The 18,510-nt window shown below is 43.0% G+C and overlaps 1 protein-coding gene across 1 annotated transcript in view; it reads right to left on the bottom strand.

Moving 5' to 3' along the window:
• The window catches only part of XRCC3 (X-ray repair cross complementing 3), a 42,802-nt gene extending 24,292 nt beyond the window's left edge, over window positions 1-18,510 (bottom strand). Inside the window, exons 1-5 of the mRNA XM_074996435.1 lie at window positions 18,377-18,510; window positions 16,922-17,134; window positions 10,518-10,672; window positions 9,426-9,638; window positions 1,774-1,820 (exon numbers count right to left, since the gene is read on the bottom strand). Of these exons, the coding sequence (XP_074852536.1) occupies window positions 1,774-1,820; window positions 9,426-9,638; window positions 10,518-10,672; window positions 16,922-17,134; window positions 18,377-18,440 (692 nt within the window). The 5' untranslated portion in view covers window positions 18,441-18,510. The remainder of the gene's footprint in view (window positions 1-1,773; window positions 1,821-9,425; window positions 9,639-10,517; window positions 10,673-16,921; window positions 17,135-18,376) is intronic.

Below are 18,510 nucleotides of genomic sequence, written 5' to 3'. Positions count from 1 at the left end.
CACCCTGCTTGTGGTGAGGGGCTCTGGGGGGGCCAGTCTTCTGTGGGGTCCATCAATGCAGGGCTGTTAGAGTGGTTGCCCCAGCCCTCCCAGGCTTCTGACCCTCATGGCAGCCCATGGCCCCATGGGGGCCCCACCTGGCAGCGATGATGGCCATCCCTGGATCCCTGGCCCGTGGCTGTGTGCCCAGGCCTGTATTGGCTGTGTCAGGGACCGCCCCCTCCCCCGCATGACAAGTGCACCCCATGCCCAGTCCTACCTTTAGGGTTCCTTGGGTGGTTCAGGGGAGTCCCAGGTGGAGGTAGCCTAGCTAGGGCCCTTGGAGGGCTTGGCCATGCACAGTGGTCCCTCACTCCCACTGTTGCTGTCCTCAGTGCCAGCAGGTACTTTGGAGTCTGTAGTGGGGGTGGCATCAAGGGTCCTGGCTGGGGCTCCTCTCCCTGCCCCTCCGGCTCCACCATGTACAGGGTTCTCTTCAAGTGGTGCAGCCTCCCTGGGTCCCAGCAGCTGGTGGAGCTCCCTGAAGTAGGGGCAGGTGGCTGGCGCTGCCCCGACTGTCTAGCTGAGTCCCTTGCTTGGGCATAGCCCTGATGCAGCTCCTTCACTTTGGAGCGGATCTGGTCAGGGTCCGGAGGGGGTGGCCCCTTGTGGCGAGGTTGCTGGCAAGGCGGGCAAAGGCGTCCGCATTTCTCTTCCGCCCCTCCATCTTGAGCAGGATGTCCTCCTCCCCCCAGACAGCTAGCAAGTCCCAGACTTCAGCTTCCAGCCAGAGGTCCCCCCCTCCTCTTTGGGGGCTGCCCAGAGCCCTGCCACCCAGAGCCCTTGGCTCCATGAGGATCCTAGGGGGTCTTGGCTGCTGGCCATCGGTCTGGCCACACTGGGGTGTCGCTTTCTGGGGGTGCTAGGGAGTGTCGTCTGGCTACCTCGTGCTCCTGTGGCTGCCAGCACACATACAGCTTCCTGCCCGGGGTTTCTGTGTCCCTGCAGCTTTAAGGAACCCGCAGCTGACAGCCATATAGCTCTGGCTGCTGGTGGGAGAGGCTGGCTCTGTGGAGGACTTTTCATTTTGAAATGGCAGCCAGGGAGCAGTTACACACATTTAATTTCGAAATTAACATCAAAACGAGGCATTATTCCCAAAATGGGAGTGGAATAATGATTTTGAAATGAACGCTTTTTAATTTCGAAATGAGCAATTGCTGTGTAGCCGCTCTCCTGCTCATTTCGAAATGAGCTGCAAGTGTGGCCACAGCCAAAATGTAGATCTCGTCATATAAAAATCTGATCTCCTTATATCACTGGGAATGTTCTCATTCATATATATATTAAAGGCCCTATTTAAATCCTATTAATCTTTTGGCTTCAAAGATATCTTGTGATAATGTAGTTCTGGTTTAATTATGTTTTTACAGTTTTTAAAACAGGATTAATAAAGTTTTAAATGCATATGGAAAATAACATCCAAAGTTACATTAGACAAGAGAAGATATAATCCCTTATGTGCTAGAATATAAACTGACCACTAATAGCTGAGAAATAAAAAAGCAACATCCATTTGAGCAGATAATTTCACATCTGTATCCCATAGGATTTCTTCCACAGCTTGTTCTGGACAGTGTCAGAAACAGAAAGTGAACCCTGGTCTCATGTAGTAGGGCAATTCCTAGTTTCCTATATATTATACCGAGGATAAACTGATGAAAGAAGAAAGTGCATGTTTAAATTGGTGTGTATACATGATTACTATATTTCAGTTTGTGAACAATTGCTTACCCAAAATCATTCTGAACAACATCTGTCTCATCAACTGCATCAGTTACCTATTTAAAAAAAAACCCAAACAGTTTGAATGAAATTGCATTTTGAATATATATTTTTATTTAACCAAGGGAAGATGAGGAAAGGAATGACACAAAAAGACCATACTGAGTCACAAACTACTTATGCTATGTTAAAAACAAATACCTTGCTTATCCAAGTTGAAATTGAAGTGATACCTGAAGTGTAAATTTAGTCCTATACACACTAACTATTCCCTTAGGTTACAACTTGTACCAATATCTTAATTAAAAAAGGTCCTCTGAGCATAGTTTCACTGAGATAGTACTATCATCTGAAGAACTATAAAAGACCCACTTTACCTGTGGGTAAGTGGAGCCACTGAGTGATTAAGTGACTTGCCCAAGATCACAAAACTAAGCCTGTAGGTAAAGCCTGGAACAGAACTCAGGGGTCCTGGCTCCCAGGCATGCATTTCAACCATATGAATTATCTTCCGGAATGGACAATAGAAGATCTTTGTTCCTAATCCCTTTGTTGACAAAAGCACAGTAAGTTAAGGGCTAGAAGAGTAGTTGTGTTTGTATGTAGCCCTCTGTGCATGCTATGATATTTTCTATGAGGCACAGCTTCAAGATACACATAAGCAAAAATAATTACATTCAGAGCTCCCCCCTATAACTAGAGTTTTTATAGTCTACAGCTATATGTCTTAGAGCCTAATTAGTTATTTTTTAAAAAATCTTATGTTAAAAATGCATGTGTTTTATAGATGCTGACCTCTTTAGTCAGAGGACTGGGTTACATTTCTCTTTCAGCAAATACCAAAGACAATTCTGACTGTCCACGAGGCCTTCCACCTTTGTGTCAGAGTCTATCTCCAGCATGATGAAACAGAATGGCAATCCAGGATTCCCTACATTTAAAGTTGAATTTTAGACTGCAGTAATTCCCTGCCTTTGTGTCTGAAATTTCAGGAGCTTTAATTCTCCAAATGAAACTAACCACTGTGCTTCTCCCCATCATTTGCTCCTTGTTACAGCAAAGCAGTCTAAATGAAGCAATTCAAAGGAAAAGAGATACTCCAGCTGCTAAGAGGCACCACTTGTAAGGGTAGTTCTCACACAGCTGCTCCCTATCTGCAGAACCTTGATTTGCCAGGGAGAGAGACTTGGTTTACATAAATCTGGGATCTGACTGATCAAGGAGCCTACAGATTTTTATATTCATTTTAAGTTACACACTCAGTAGGGAGGTTATTCCTAAAAATAAATCACACTTCAGGTAGCATACAATCAAATGAAAATCAGTCCATTTACAATAGGTCAATGCAACCTTTATGGCTGAGGGTTCTCTAAGATGTGCTCAAGCCAGAGCCAATTTACTGTTCCCCATTTCTGAAAGCAGATTTAACCAGCACTCAGAACTACCTCTGCCCCTTCCCAAATCCAGAAGGGGCTTTCAAAATCAGGGGACCATTTCGAAAGGCCCTGGCTACACGGGAGGCACGTGTTCGAAATGGGCAGTTTCAAAGCACACATGGCTGCCATTATGCTAACGAGGTGTTGCATATTTACGGCAGCGCCACATTAACATACTCTAAAGTGCTACATTACCATAGCCCTTCCGAACAGAGGGGCTAGTGTGGCCACAGCCTTTAAAGCCAACTGACCTTCATCCAAGAACTGAAATTTTGTAGATATTCTGACATTCTAGTAGTGACAATAGTTGCATGAATTGAGAAGAAGATATCTAGTTCAGTGTTATTAACATACTTTTGGTACCTGAGCTGCAAATATAATCTTCTCATTTGATATTGAAGAGATCAGACCATACATATCCTTGTGGAATCCCTTCAAAGTTAGTGTGTGTGTGAAAGAAATGCTCTTTTATTAGTTTGGTTGCTTTTTGTGCAGTTGACAATGCTTTACAGATGGTCATTTTCATTTTCTCTTCTATACAGAGAGTTTCTCCCTTAGCCAAAACAAAGCAAAGAGACCCTTGCAAACAAAAAGGAGAAGAGGAGAAAAACCCCAAGACCCTTATTAGCGCTTAGAAAATTTGAATTAATCAAAATGACTAAGTTGATAATGTCCCTTTAAAACAAGACAATTCTCTCATTCAAGCAGCCCCTTTTTCTTCATGTACTTACCACTAACTTGCAAAAATCAGATTTACAGTACCCACTAGGCTTTCTAGGCACAACCATGATACAAATAACAAAAAACGATCTCCAGAAGTTTTCCAGAACATTAGTAGGAAGGGGGGGAAAAAACAGATAAAGTTGCATAAACAAGTCTAAGATCTGATGCTTCGTCCAAATTGCAAAGAAACATTTTTCATTAGTTTTCTGTACTGATTGCTCCCTTTTGGCCATTCTAGTTTCTTTTAATACCTCAAAAAGAACAACAAAACCAACCCCCCCCCCACACACCCCTCTTCTCGTTCTCAGGACGTGTTGTTCATGTCCATTCCAAATCAGGTATCTGTGTGCACATATGCATGTTAGGATGAAAATATTTCCCCAAGCAGCCAGCCATTGATTTGGTCAGGGCACCTCGTGGAACAGTACCAAAATGGCACTGCCAACCCCCTCCCCTCCTTTGTTCCTTCTTTCCAGCTACTCTGACAGAGAGGAAGAAGGGTGGGTATTGGAATGGACATAAACATCTCAAAGAACAACAGTTATGAGAAGGCACATAATTTTTTCAAGTGCTTGTTCATGTGCATTCCAATCAGGTGATTTCCAAACCTAAATTTTAGAGGTGGGAGCAGAGCTTTGAACTGACTATAACATGGCCCTTCTGAAGGCTGCACTGTCTCTAGACTGATATGTGATCCCATAATGGGCCCCAAAAGTATGGATAGACGACTAAGTGACTGCCCTGCATATCTCCTGAGCAGGAATGTAGGTCAGGAAAACTGCTGAGGATGACTATGCCCTAGTAGAGTGCATTGACAGCTGAGGAGGCTATATCTTTGCCAGGCTGTAGCACTCTGATATATGCCACGATCCATGAAGAAATATGCTGAGATGACACAGGTTGGCCCTTCACCCTCTCTGCCACCACTGAAGAGTTGGGAGGATTTCCTGAAGAGTTTAGTTATTTCAGTGTAAAAGACAAGTGCCCTTCATAAATCCAGAGTGCAGGCTGTGCTCATGCAGGGAAGCATGAGGTTTAAGATAAAATACAGGAGAAAAAATATCCTGATCCATGTGGAATTGGGAGACCACGTTTGGTAGGAATGCCAGATGGGGGCAGAGCTGTACCTCATCTTTGAAGAAAAGTGTGAAGGGGGGAAGCTGTCATATATGTTCTCTGAACCAATGGTATCAGTCCCCAAATGGGGTGAGCCCACCAGAGTCTGTCCCAAAATCAATAGTCTCTTCCACTTTGACATATCAGTAGATCTCACAGAGGGCTTCCTACTACTCAGGAGGACTGGTCTCACTTGTTTGAAACATGAAAACTTCAGAGGGTTCAGCCATGGAGCTTCCATGCTGTGAAGTGGAGAGATTCAGGTAAGGGAGACTGCTTTGCTCTTGAGAAATGAGGTCTGGGGTGAGAGGTTTTGGGATCAAATCTTCCACTGACAAGACCAATAGAGTAGTGAACCAATGTTGGCAGGCCTAAGCTGGAGCCATGAGAATGACTTGGTCCTGAACATGTACCATCTTTAAGAGCACCTTGTGGAACAAAGAACTGAGAAGGAAAAGCATATAGTAGTTGACTCTCAAATTGAGAAGGCAGGTAGCTCCACAGGAATTGGGGCTGTGACCCTGAAGTGAATAGAAGAAATGGCACTTTTGATTCTGTTGGGTAGCAAAAAAGGTTTATATGGGGAGATCCCCAACTTTGGAAGATTGACTAGATGATGGTTGGGTGAAGGAATCAATCATGGGACTGAAAGAAATGACTGAGGCTGTCTGTTAAGGTGTTCTGCACTCCCAGAAGATACTGGGCCTGTAGAAACATCTTGTGAGATGCACAGAAATTCCATAGCCAGAGGACAGAGGACAGAAGAGAGAAGCATGCAACTTCCCATTTATTGATATAAAACAATGTCATTGTGTTGGCTTATCACCAGTATACAATGACATAAGAAGCCATATTGGTCATACCGAAAGTCCACCTAGCCCAACATCCTGTTTGTCAGCAGTGGCCAATGACAGGCGCCCCAGAGGGAATGACGAGAACAGGCAGTCACCAAGTGATCCATTCCATTGCCCACTCCCAGTTTCTGACAAACACAGCCTGGGGGCATCATTCCTACTTGTCAGGCAAGAACTGAACACTAGGCACATCAACAAGACCACCTGGAGCACTGTCATTTACATGGAAACTGAGCTCAAGAGCCCAGAGATCAAACGTTCCCTGTAAGCAGTGTGGCAGCACAGCTATTTAAAGAGTCCCACCCAAGGGCTCAGAGCTGCTACACAAGGAGCTGCCTGGTTGGGAGAGAGGCACTTCTCCCTCAGTTTCAGAAGCTCCCTGCTCAGGACTACCGAGTGTGCTGTTCCCAACTGGTAGGGAGTGAACATAAGAAGGAAGTAGGGAGAAAGTGGTGAAGGGAAAGGGGGACAAATCTGGGGTGTCTTGTCTCAGCTAGGCTGCAGCAGTGTGAGAGGAAAGATTATTCGTTACAGCAACTATGAGCTTGTGCTCCCTCCTCCTGCCCCAGCACTTTCTCACAGACTCCAATTGGAGCAGGTAGGTTTGGTGAGATGGGGCTGGGGACTCCGGAGTGAATCTGTGGCTGTTGGTACCTGCTATTCCAAGGAGGCAAGACTCTCTCCCAGCCGCTGGGCTGAGGGGTGGAAGAAGGCAAAAAGCAGATTGCATTAGGTGGGGAAAGGGGATGGATAGGTGCTGGCATCCCTGGGGTGGGGTGGGTTAGGGTATTTGAGGGTGTCCTAACTTACTCTCATCTAGACTGCAGCAAGAGTCAGATGCTGCTCACTGTCTCAGCACAGCTGTAAAGCACATAGGTTGCTTTTTATGCAAAATAAATGAATATTGTAACCCAGCTGAGATGAGGGAATAATGAAAAGAGTTTCTACTTCGGAGCTGGTGCTTCCAAAGCTGAATTTTCTTCATGAAAGCTCTGATTGCATTGTAGTAGGCAATGTTGTTTGTGCTTCTTCCTTACAGCTTGAAATTGAGGTTGATAGCCTCAAAAAATGTCCACAATGTATGGTGCCTTCACTGGCATATGCAGTTCTATTTTTGACCTTGCAAAAAAATTCCTATTTCATGCCTGAGTTCATAGAGTTGGCTCAGTGTATTTCCTTTTGAGAGCCAGCAGACTTCCCCGTGAAACGAGAGCTTTATGATCGGCTCCCAAATCTGTACAAAGAGCTGCAAAAAGCCTTGTGTATGAAGTGCGCTTCTTCACAAAACTGACAACATTGCCAATTTCAGTGAATCACGCAGGGTCTTAGCACCTAGGGCTCGACTATGGATGATGCAGTGAGTCCCATTTATGGCTGGATTCTTTTCTTTAACCAAAGTCACAAATCCAGAGTGAGAGCCAAGCATTGCTGGGACATCACCAGGACAAACACCAACTAACTTTTCCCATGAAAGACAATGTTCTTCAAAAAAAGTCAAACAGTTGCCAAAACATCTGAAGCCTTTGACGTGGTCTCCCATGCTTTTGAGAAAAGCATTTCTTTCACAGCTCCATCATCCGCAAAATTGAGGATAGATGAGCAACTGACAACATTGAGTTTCCTCAGTGGCATCATCGCACTGATTTGCAAAAAACCTGATGCTTTTATTTTCCAAAACTGGTCTTTTTGTGTCTTCTGCAAGTTCATCAATGTGACACTTCACTGTGTTATCACAAAGCAAACATTTTTTATAGCTTTCTGGCTTTCAGCATCAAGCACATTACTTGCAGCACTCAAGCACAGTTTCACAAGTGTCTCTCCAATCACATGAGCTTTCTTTGGTTTTGCACTGAGTAATGAGAGCTTGTAAGATGCTTCCACCAGTTTGGCTCTCTCTGGATGAAAATTCCCATAAGCGTCCGGCTTCCTGCATCTCAAACATTGAAGTTTGGCAGCAGCTCTCATGGCATCATTGCTGAGAGCTGCACGGTATGATGCACTGAGGGATATCAATCCCATTTTTTTCAGTGACAGTAAATTCAAACTTGATACTTTTCTTTGTCACAGACATTTCTACAAAAGAAAAAAAAATTTCTTTGGGCCTTCAATATATTAGAAAAATTTCAGCCTTCCAACTTACAGAAATTTAATCCAATGCTGTTAGAATTTTTAAAGCAATTTTGGTAATTAACAAGACCTATATAAAGAATTAACAGCAATGTTTAGTGACAAACTTAGATGCTGAATTTCATGAATATCCATGTTTAATTAAAAGTTATTAAAAAAAATCAAAAAGCACTGCACACACGAAGACAAACAGGGAACTCTTATAGACCTATAAATTCCTATTTAAAAGGAACAGAATTTACCTTCCGCTTAAACAGATGCAGCCACTATCCCGACACTCAATAAGCAAACTGAACAGAACACGTGGCTTGAAGAGGATGTGAATGATTTTCCAAGAAAGCAATTGAAAGGCAGAGAATGTTGGCCTTTATAGAAACATTTATGATACAAAGAAGTTAGCTTTATATACCTTGGCCTCCCCTTTGTTAAAAATTTTTTTCCTCTTTTAAGGACATGCAAGGATGTTGCACTGTGCTCTTTATTTGATGATGAATAATGCTGACAAATGTTGAAATCTAACTTCTATAACTTTTTTTTAATATTCTGATGGATGTTTACAGAAGAGATGATTAAATGCCGCTCAAAATTGAGTATTTCAGATTAATTTAAAATTAAAAATAGACTTTTTGTCTCATGGCTCACTCCCCCACCGCATCGCCTCTCTGGAAACCTCTCACATTCCCCAGTTTGGGAACCACTGCTCTAGCTAAAGGCCTATCATGACATCTGCACAATTACATTTCAAACAAAGTTTTCTTAGGTGTTAATGGTTTAAGAAGGAACTGAGGAGAGGAGGGATTGGTAGGGTCCTATATTGAAAGCCATTTCAGCACCGCTCCAGGGGGTGCCCTCACTGACCCTCAGCTAGCTAGTAGGTGAGGGGTGGGGAAAATCTTCCAGATAATGTTCATGTGCATGCATAGACAACTGATTGGAATGAACATGAACAAGCACTCAAAGAAAATATGATTTCCACACATTACTCAAAAAATTATGTCTCAGGCTTTCTTGGCCCAGCTTTCAGTAGATTAAATTCCACATCATAAAGTCATCACAATAGGCACTGGTACTACCTGGGTTGTACGTATTCTACTCAATTTATGGGAGGACTTTATTAACAGATTAACAAAACGAGTGTTGGAAGGGAACTTTCCTAGTTCTTATTTAGGTTTTGCAGTTTCAGAGAAGGAAGTTTTTGTAGAATATCGTCAACTGGCTTATAAGACATTTCTACAAATACTTTCTGGCCAACAGGTGTCAATCCTATTGAATTCCCTTTTCTATGATACAGCTTCTCTATTAATCTTATAATAATCATAGAACAAAAATGTGTTTTTCGAAAGAATACTGTCACTGTCATTTGCATTTGTTTCTGCAGAGCAGGAAAAAATTTCTGGTTTCATACCTGATTAACGCACAGTATTGGAGTTCGGAATCTACAGCTTAAACTGTGAAGCTTTGCTCCAAATGTCTGCAGATACCTGGCTTTCATAACAGAATCTTTTGCTCCAAATTCAGACCGAAACAAAGCAGCTATAGAATCAATGACCACCAAACGCACCATTCCTCTGGAGAGCAGTAAGGTAATCCTTTTAGTAATGCAGTTGTAGAAAGTGTCCTGCCACAAAATACAAACATTCAGCATTAGAAATAGTTAGAATGTTGGTACCTATAAAATTCTGAGATACTTGTCATTTCACTGGTTGTATCTGAGGGATGTAAGTCATCAAGGAGCTCATTTTGATTATTACTGAACAGTTTACAGAAAAAACAAAAAACACAGCCTGGACAGTAGTTAGTTTTGATTATGACAAGACCATCTTGAGAAAATAAAAATATTTATAAAAATATCTTTAATATCCCACATTAAACCCATCAGGGTATTATCTATTAAGATGAACTGATGGTTCAGTTCTAAATTATGCAGAATTCCACCCAAATTTCTCATTAAAAGCTAATATCTTAATGTACCAAATACATAAACATTGGCAAGGCCTAGACAGCAGATATAACCATGATAAACAATAACCATGGTATAGCATGATATTTTACTCCTTCATACCCTGCATGACAACCTGTTATCGTAGGTCGTAAGTACTCACATTTGTAAGTTTTTGGAGACAGGATCCATCTTTTTTATTACATGTGTTTATACAGTGTCTAGTATATAGAGTGGGGTGGGGGCATACCTTACAATACTGCAACATAACTAATAGCAATCCTTCATATGCTAGAATAAGCAACAAATTTTGAAGGAAATTGAATATTAGTCTGTGAAAATCTCATCTTTTCAAAATGAAACTATGTATCAAACTTGGATCAGACTCCTAAATATATTTAAGAAATTAGGTAGCTGGCATACATAGTACAATCATCTTTATTTGCCCTCTTTGTGAGTGCTCTCATGTCAGTTAGAACCTGTACGGTTCGTTTGCATCTGCATAAAGTGGATTTAGCATTCCCACTTAATTTATCTGTAAGTTGCACAGCTACTTACAAGGTCAGCAGCATGCTCAATGAAAATATTGTTTCCAAACTTTATTTTCTGTATGACATCACATGGAACATCTGCTCTAAACTTATTCTGTTGATCAATGAGTTGCTGTAAGCGTTTATTTGGGAAAACATCTTCTGTACAAATGTAGACAGCACCTGCAATAAAAAAAAAACAAACCCAACCTGACGTTACAAAATGACTCCTATAAAAATACATTTTAAAATTTTGTTCCCTCTTCTGCATAGCAATGAATGCTCTCAAAATCTTGGCAGTGGTAAGAGAATGGCCTAAAAAAGTAAAAAAAAAAAATCAAACTTGATGACCCAAAAGATACATCTGTGATCACAGTGGTCTTGCCAGCTGGGTTTTTTTTTGGTGCCCACTGACATGACCACATCCTTTGATTTCACATGCACCTCCTTGCACTCTTCATTGTTATTGCATAGCTGCATAATAACCACCTGACCTGACACTGAGGAATGTAGGTAAATTATGAGGATGTCAATTACAAATACACTAACACCGAATCTTATAAAACGTTACAATGTTAGCGTCGCGCATATCCTGTGGAACCTCAACCTCTTCCCAGCACAGGCACAGTAGCTCATGTAGGGGTTCCAGGAGTGTGTCTGAGGCACATTTGATTACCTCTGGTGGTATACCTTCCTGACCAGGGGCCTTTCCTGCTGCAGTGATGTTGATGGCTCTCTTCAGTTCATCCACAGTTGGTTCTTGATCCAGTTCATCCACTACTGGTAGGAGCTCGACAGCATCGAGGGCTGCGTCAACCACAACATTCTCGCGTGAGTACAGCTCGGAATAGTGCTCAACCCAGCGCTCCATCTGTTTGGCTTTGTCAGCAATGACTTCACCAGATTTGGATTTTAGAGGTGCCATCTTGTTCTGAGTGGGTCCTAATGCCTTCCTCATACCCTCGTACATTCCTCTGAGATTACCAAAGTCGGCACAGGTCTGGATGCTGCTGCATAGCTGGAGCCAGTGGTTGTTGGCACAGCACCTGGCTGTCTGCTGTACTGTTCTTCTGGCCTCTCTAAGTGCTTGCTGAGTACTCTGGCTCGGTGAGCGTTTGTACTCCAGGAGTGCAGCGCGCTTCTTTTCAATGACTGGAATCATCTCATCGGCGTTAGCTTCGAACCAGTCGTTCGTGTTTCTAGCTCTTCTTCCAAACACCGACAAGGCCGTGTTGTAAACTGTATCCCTCAGATGTTACCATTTGGATGTCGCATCAGCACCCCCAGGGCCGCTGCGCAGATTTTCCTGGAGGGTCTCTCTGAACTTTTCAGCTTTCTCCGAGTTTGCCGTCTTTCTGGCGTCAATGCGGGGCCTTCCAGCAGGTTTAGAGCGGTACAGCTTCTTGGGTCTCAGCTTGAGCTTGGAGCAAACTAGCGAGTGATCTGTATCACAGTCAGCACTATGATAGCTGCATGTCAGAAGGACATTTTTGAGGTTATTACGCCTAAACAAAGGAGACAGAAGCGACTGCAACAACTACCGTGGAATCTCCCTCCTAAGCATCACTGGTAAACTGTTCTCTCGCGTCATCCTTGGCAGACTCCAGAAGATTGCTGAGAGGGTGTACCCCGAACCACAGTGCGGATTCCGCGCAGAGAGGTCTACCGTTGACATGGTCCTCTCTCTAAGGCAGCTGCAGGAGAAGTGCAGGGAGCAGAGAAAGCCACTCTACATAGCCTTCATCGACCTGACCAAGGCCTTTGACTTGGTCAGCAGGGATGGTCTGTTCAAACTGCTCCACAAGATAGGCTGTCCTCCACAGTTACTCAAGACAATCCAGTCATTCCATAAAGATATGAGAAGAACCATCCAATATGACGGCGCATTATCGGATGCTTTCAGAATCAGGAGCGGCGTCAAACAAGGATGCGTGCTTGCTCCAACATTGTTCGGCATCTTCTTCGCACTCCTCCTGAAGCATGCCTTTGGATCTTCAACAGAGGGCATCTTGCTGCACACAAGATCTGATGGGAAACTGTTTAACCTTGCAAGGCTGAAAGCTAAGTCTAAGGTGCGAGAAGTCCTCATCAGAGACATGCTGTTCACAGACGATGCTGCTGTAGTGTCTCACACAGAAGACCAGCTTCAAAAACTGCTGGATCAGTTCTCCAAAGCGTGCAAGGACTTTGGGCTTACCATCAGCCTAAAGAAGACAAACGTACTCGGTCAGGATGTTGCTGAATTCCCATCAATCAGCATTGACAACTATACGTTAGAAGTTGTCCACGAGTTCGTTTACCTCAGGTCCACCATCACTGACACCCTGTCGTTGGACACTGAGCTAAATAGGAGGATTGGAAAAGCAGCCACAACTCTGTCCAGACTCAGCAAGAGAGTGTGGAATAACAACAAGCTGTACACTCACACCAAAATGCAAGTCTACAGAGCCTGCATACTCAGCACCCTCCTTTATGGCAGCGAGACTTGGACCCTGTATGCCCGCCAGGAAAAGAGGCCGAATGTCTTCCACTTGCGCTGCCTCAGGCGCATCCTTGGAATATCATGGAAGGACAGAGTGACCAACACCGCCGTCCTCGAGCAAGCTGGAATCCCAACCATGCACACCCTCCTCAGGCAGTGTTGGCTCCGCTGCCTTGGCCATGTCCACAGGATGAATGATGGAAGGATTCCAAAAGACATTCTGTATGGTGAGCTAGCCTCTGGCAAAAGACCTCCCAGACGCCCCCAGTTGTGCGACAAAGATGTCTGCAAGAGAGACCTCAGAGAGTTAGACATCGAGCTGGACAACTGGGAAGAACTAGCAGATGACCGCAGCAGATGGAGGCAGGGGTTACACAAGGGCCTTCAGAAGGGCGGGATGAAGATCAGACAGCTAGCAGAGGAGAAGCGAGCGCACAGAAAGCACAATAAGGACTTGCCAGACACCCACTATATCTGCAAGAGATGCAGGAAGGACTGTCACTCTCGTGTGGGTCTTCATAGTCACAATAGACGCTGTAAATGAAGTCCTCAGTTGAAACTTTAAAGGGCGCGATCCATAGTCTATGCAGACTGAAGGATGCCTACAACTAGAACACTGAATCTAGTTTACTTTATATACCAATAACACTGATTAATAAAATTCATCCTTTACCCTTTTATGGGTGTCAGATGAGTGCACTTTTACCATGCTTTAAATCTAATGAAGGGTTGGTTGTTTGTATGTAAAGAAATCCAATCATTCAAACCCTCTCCATCTGTTCAAGTAGATGCATTCTACTTAGTGCATGTCTGTGCAACACAACAGAGCTAGAAAAGTTTGCCTAGCAATATCCGTAAGGACAGCCAGAGCCCCTTCCCTGGCTATGAGGCAGTGCTGCCTTGGCTGCACTTACTCTAGCTTGACCAGATTGCTGGTGGAGGCTCTGGCCCAGAAGCCACTTCAGCACTTGACTATAGGAACCATAGTTCAAGGACCACACCATAGAACAGTTGCCTATGGGTGGCCAACTGGAGTTGGAATCTCAGGGACTTACTGCACCAAGGGCTTGGAAACACCAGCAACATACAGGCCCTGGCTTCAGGAAACATGGTACAAAGTGGCTCAGGGAGATGGTGAGAGTGTCATTTCGCATCCAAGGAAGATCAGTATTAAGCTGCCTTTGTGGCAATGAAGGTTGACTAAGCCCTCATACCAGGACCTTATAGAGAGGGAGCCATACCATGCAAGTATTCCTCAATAAAATCAATTTATTTCCCAAAATTACCAGCAGAATTTTCCTATGCTTATTCATGCACCATATTCATTCATCCTTGGGTGGCCAATCCAAGATGTGGGTGAAGCTTGGAGGCTGGAGCTCTGGTGGTGCACATGTGGCCACTGTGATGTTTGCTGGTTCGTCTCCACAGTGTCCCCAGTACATGGGCCTTTTATCTCTGGCTGGTCACATAAACAGATTTCTCTTTCCAAATTACCTCATCCTTGCTAATCCAGTGCCAGACTGCACCTTGTTCCTCCAGCCACGCAGGTATCTTGCATGATTCTATCCATATTCCTTATCTGGAGTTGTTTACTGCTATCAATTGTCCATTTTGTTGCTTGGTCAGCCACACCAGACAGTTCCATGTTTACCTTGCTATGGTTCAGTGTTTTTCTACTCACACTCATTCAATTATAGAGTAATACACAATTTTGTTTCAGTTCATATCAGCATGCTCTAGCTGAATCCCTGCTCACTAGATGGTGACCAAATATGTCGCTGACAGGGCCCTAAGATGGGAGTCAGTGGATTAGGAAGAAAGTCACCCCACTGGGTGACAACTCCTTACTCTGGCCATTAGACCCCAAAGCCCTGAATCCCAAGGGCAGCGATATTGACTCTGGCCATTAGGGTACACTCCCCTGACCCCAAGAGCAACTGTCCTAATCCCCTGGGCAGCTACACAGATGCTGGCACATCAGCCACATAACCTGATCCCCAGGGCAGCCATACTTATTCTAACTATCAGATTGTACTTTTCACTCTAGAGCAGTGGTCTCCAACCTTTTTATAAGTACAAGATCATTTTTTTAATTTAATAGTAACAGGGATAGCCATGTTAGTCTGTATTCTATCAAAACAAAAAAGCAATCATGTAGCACTTTAAAGACTGACAAAATAATTTATTAGATGATCTTTTGTGGGAGAGACCCACATCTTCAGACCTACAGCCCTACCAGAACAGACTCAATATAGAAAAAACACAGAGGTCCAAAAATTGTTAGCAAGGTTGACAAATCAGAAAAATTGTTATCATTGTTGGCAAATCAGATAGAAGAGTAGAAAGAGGCATGTGTGGAGTGGGGAAGTAAGTATTAGGTCAAACATCAAAGTATGTGGAAAAAGTCCTAACCCGTTATAAGGACTCTTTCACATACTTTGATGTTTGTCCTAACTTTACTTCCCCACCCCCACCCCACTCTTTCTGCTCTTCTATCTGATTTGTCAGTCTTGATAAGTTTTCTACCATTGTGTTTTATCTTGAGCAACTCCCTGCCCACATTGGGTGGGGGGCTGCTCCAGCCCCATTAGCTGTAATGGGTAAGACTCAGATGCTTAGGGTGAGATTTATCAATTAATCGGTAAAATATTAACATCCCTAATATGAAACAGTTGAGCAAGTTTTGCACAGAAAACTGAACGTTTCATATTTAAACAATGTTACATAAAGAGGCACAGTAAGAACTTATCCAAATCATTATAGTTATATAGAATACCAGACAACTGAATTCTCAGAATTAATAGTTTCTTTCTCCCAAAGTTCAAAAATACATGCCCACCTCCAAAAAACCCCTCATATAGAAGAGTTAGGCAGAGGTTACAAAGATCATTGACACGCCAGTAATAATGGTTATGTTCACATTTTCCATCTAATCTATATGAAACTGGCGAAATGTAGGGTACATCACAATGCCTGTAACCGTGACTATTTGTCGATCACTTGCATCCTGCAGGAGAGCTCCAAGATTGGAGCACTGGCCTTGTAAACTCAGGTGAGTTCAATCCTTGAAGGGTTGGGGCAGGGGCTGTGGGAGGTTACATTTAAAATATATATATATGTCAAGGATGGTGATAGGTCCTGCTGTGACTGGACTCTATGACCTTCCAAGGCCCCTTCTAATTCTAAGAGATGTGTATATCATGTCCAGATCCTTTGTGATACTGTAACCTCTGCTTTAGTAAGAGCTACATTATCTTAGGCAAGAGTTAAGTAACAATATATGTCATGTGGACTGTTTTGCCATGTCAGTTCTCATGAAGAGTCAGAGTGGTCATGATAGTGAAGACTAACAAACTGCCTCATTATGTGTCTTATGCATCTTGATCAAGAATCTTCCCATTGCTCCTGATCATTGAGGGAAAAATCCAATTTTAATTCAGTGGAAAGTCATGTCTGACTGTATCCACACAGTGTGATAGTAACAGCAAAAAGTAAGGACTTGTCTACACTAGCTCCCTCCTTCAAAGGGGGCATGTAAACGTGCTGGAGCGGGGAATAGCAATGAGGTGCTGTGATGCATATGCAGCACCTTATTAGGCTAATTTTTGCCACGCAAACTTTGAAGTTGATAACTTCCAAGCACCGGCAAGCTGTGTAGCTGCGGGCACTTCGAAGTACCCACACAACTTCAAAGTGCTTTTACTCCCAAAAAGAAAGAAGGGAGCTAGTGTAGACAAGCTGTAAGAGTGGTAAGCATTATGTGGGGATGTAGAAGTTGTGTACATCGTTTATTTTTTTTTGCCAGATGCCCAGTTTCTCATTTCACTGTTAATGATGCTGCAGACAGTTAAAATTCACATATACAAATATTTACTGTAATACAAAAATTATGCATCTTAAAGCTAGCATACTCCTTAAAATAAGTAAATCTGAAAGTGCATTGTACTTACCAGATTCTAATCCTCCATACTCATAAGGATACTGCACAGAAAGACACAGCTGCAAACTAATCTGAGTCTTCCCAGCTGAGCTCTCACCAGCAAGTTCTGTGATTCCCACCAAAGGAATGCCTCCTCTTAACAAACTGTCTAGTATTGAGCAACCCAAACTTAATTTCTGGTATTGGGATGCACAATGATCTTTGTCTTGGTACAGCTGAAGTGCTAAGGATATAATTTAAAAAAACAAAACAAAACAAAAAGAAAAAAAACAGTTCTATGAGTATTTTCTCAATAATATAACAGAGCAGCCACCTTTTAGGTAGCTTTATGACTGACATTTTTTCCAGATGGAAGCAATTTGTTTTCTCCCAACAGTCTATTCACTGACGCTACGTCTACACTAGCCCCTGCCTTTTGAAAGGGGGATGCTAATAAGACACTTTTGAATATGCTAATGAGGTGCTGCATATTCATGGCAGCTAGTGGCAGGCAGGGGCTAGTGTAGACATAGCCTGAGGAATCTGCTTATAAACTGGTAAAACCAGCATTTGTGCCAAATCCCCCTCCATGCCCTAGAACTTCCCCTCTTCTCCCGCTTTAAAGAGACTTTTGGGGCCAGCTGCAGCAAACCTTGACTGGGATGATTTAGTTGGGGTTGGTTCTGCTTTGAGCAGGGAGTTAGATTTGGGTGACCTCTTGAGGTCTTTTCTTACCCTAATCTTCTATGATTCTAAGGTAAATCTTGTATGCATGACTTCAGTGAAATAGATTGTTGAGGATGCCATTTAGGGTTCTGGGGCAAACAGATTTAAAAATAAATAAATAAATAAATCTGTCAGTGATGGTGCTTGGTCCTGCAGAGGGCAGGGGACTGGACTCAATGACCTCCTGGAGGTCCCTTCCAGTTCTGTAAGATGTGTATCTCCATATAGGACCAGGATGTGGAGGAGATCTACTAAGGAACAGAAAGCAGACTGTACTTCTGGGTAAGCCTTAAGATCCACACAGGTAACCAGAAGTGGTGGTTCCAAATGACCAACTCCCAGCCCATTCCTTTAGAGGAGGGCAATTCCTTCCTATGAAATATTCCAGTGGAAATTCTAAGAGGGGAATTTTGCAGTGTCCTGTCCCTCAAAGATTTTCCATGTAGGTAAATTATTTGACTATACAAATAAGTAAAATCCACCTCTATTTACATTCAGCACTTCACAAGTTCAGGGCCTTTAGGAATATGAAAAATTGTGAGTTAGTTACTCATAAAAAGATGTTTTTATTTTCTTAAAACTGATGCAACTTTGAAAAGTAATTTAGCAGATAATAAATATTGATATGCAAAAAGGCTACACTATACTTCAACAATAGATTTTTGAAGAATAAAGTTAAGTCTTTCATTATAGCTCAGAATTCTAGCACTGTTTTAAAAGAATTAGTTTAATATGAAGCTATTTGTATTCATAGTATTACCTGTAAGCACACAGTTTTTCCTCAGTGTAGCAGAGATGGTTTTCAATAAGCATTGTACATCCATACTGGACAGTTTTGTCAGTCTTTGCAAGTCTGCCCCAGAAAGATTCAAAATCTCTCTTATTGATTTTATA

This window comes from Carettochelys insculpta, chromosome 6 (genome assembly GCF_033958435.1).
Source record: "Carettochelys insculpta isolate YL-2023 chromosome 6, ASM3395843v1, whole genome shotgun sequence".
In the NCBI taxonomy this organism is placed as follows: Eukaryota; Metazoa; Chordata; order Testudines; family Carettochelyidae; genus Carettochelys; species Carettochelys insculpta.
The sequence above is the reverse complement of the archived record's forward strand: the minus strand, read 5'-3'. Positions and strand labels throughout refer to the sequence as shown.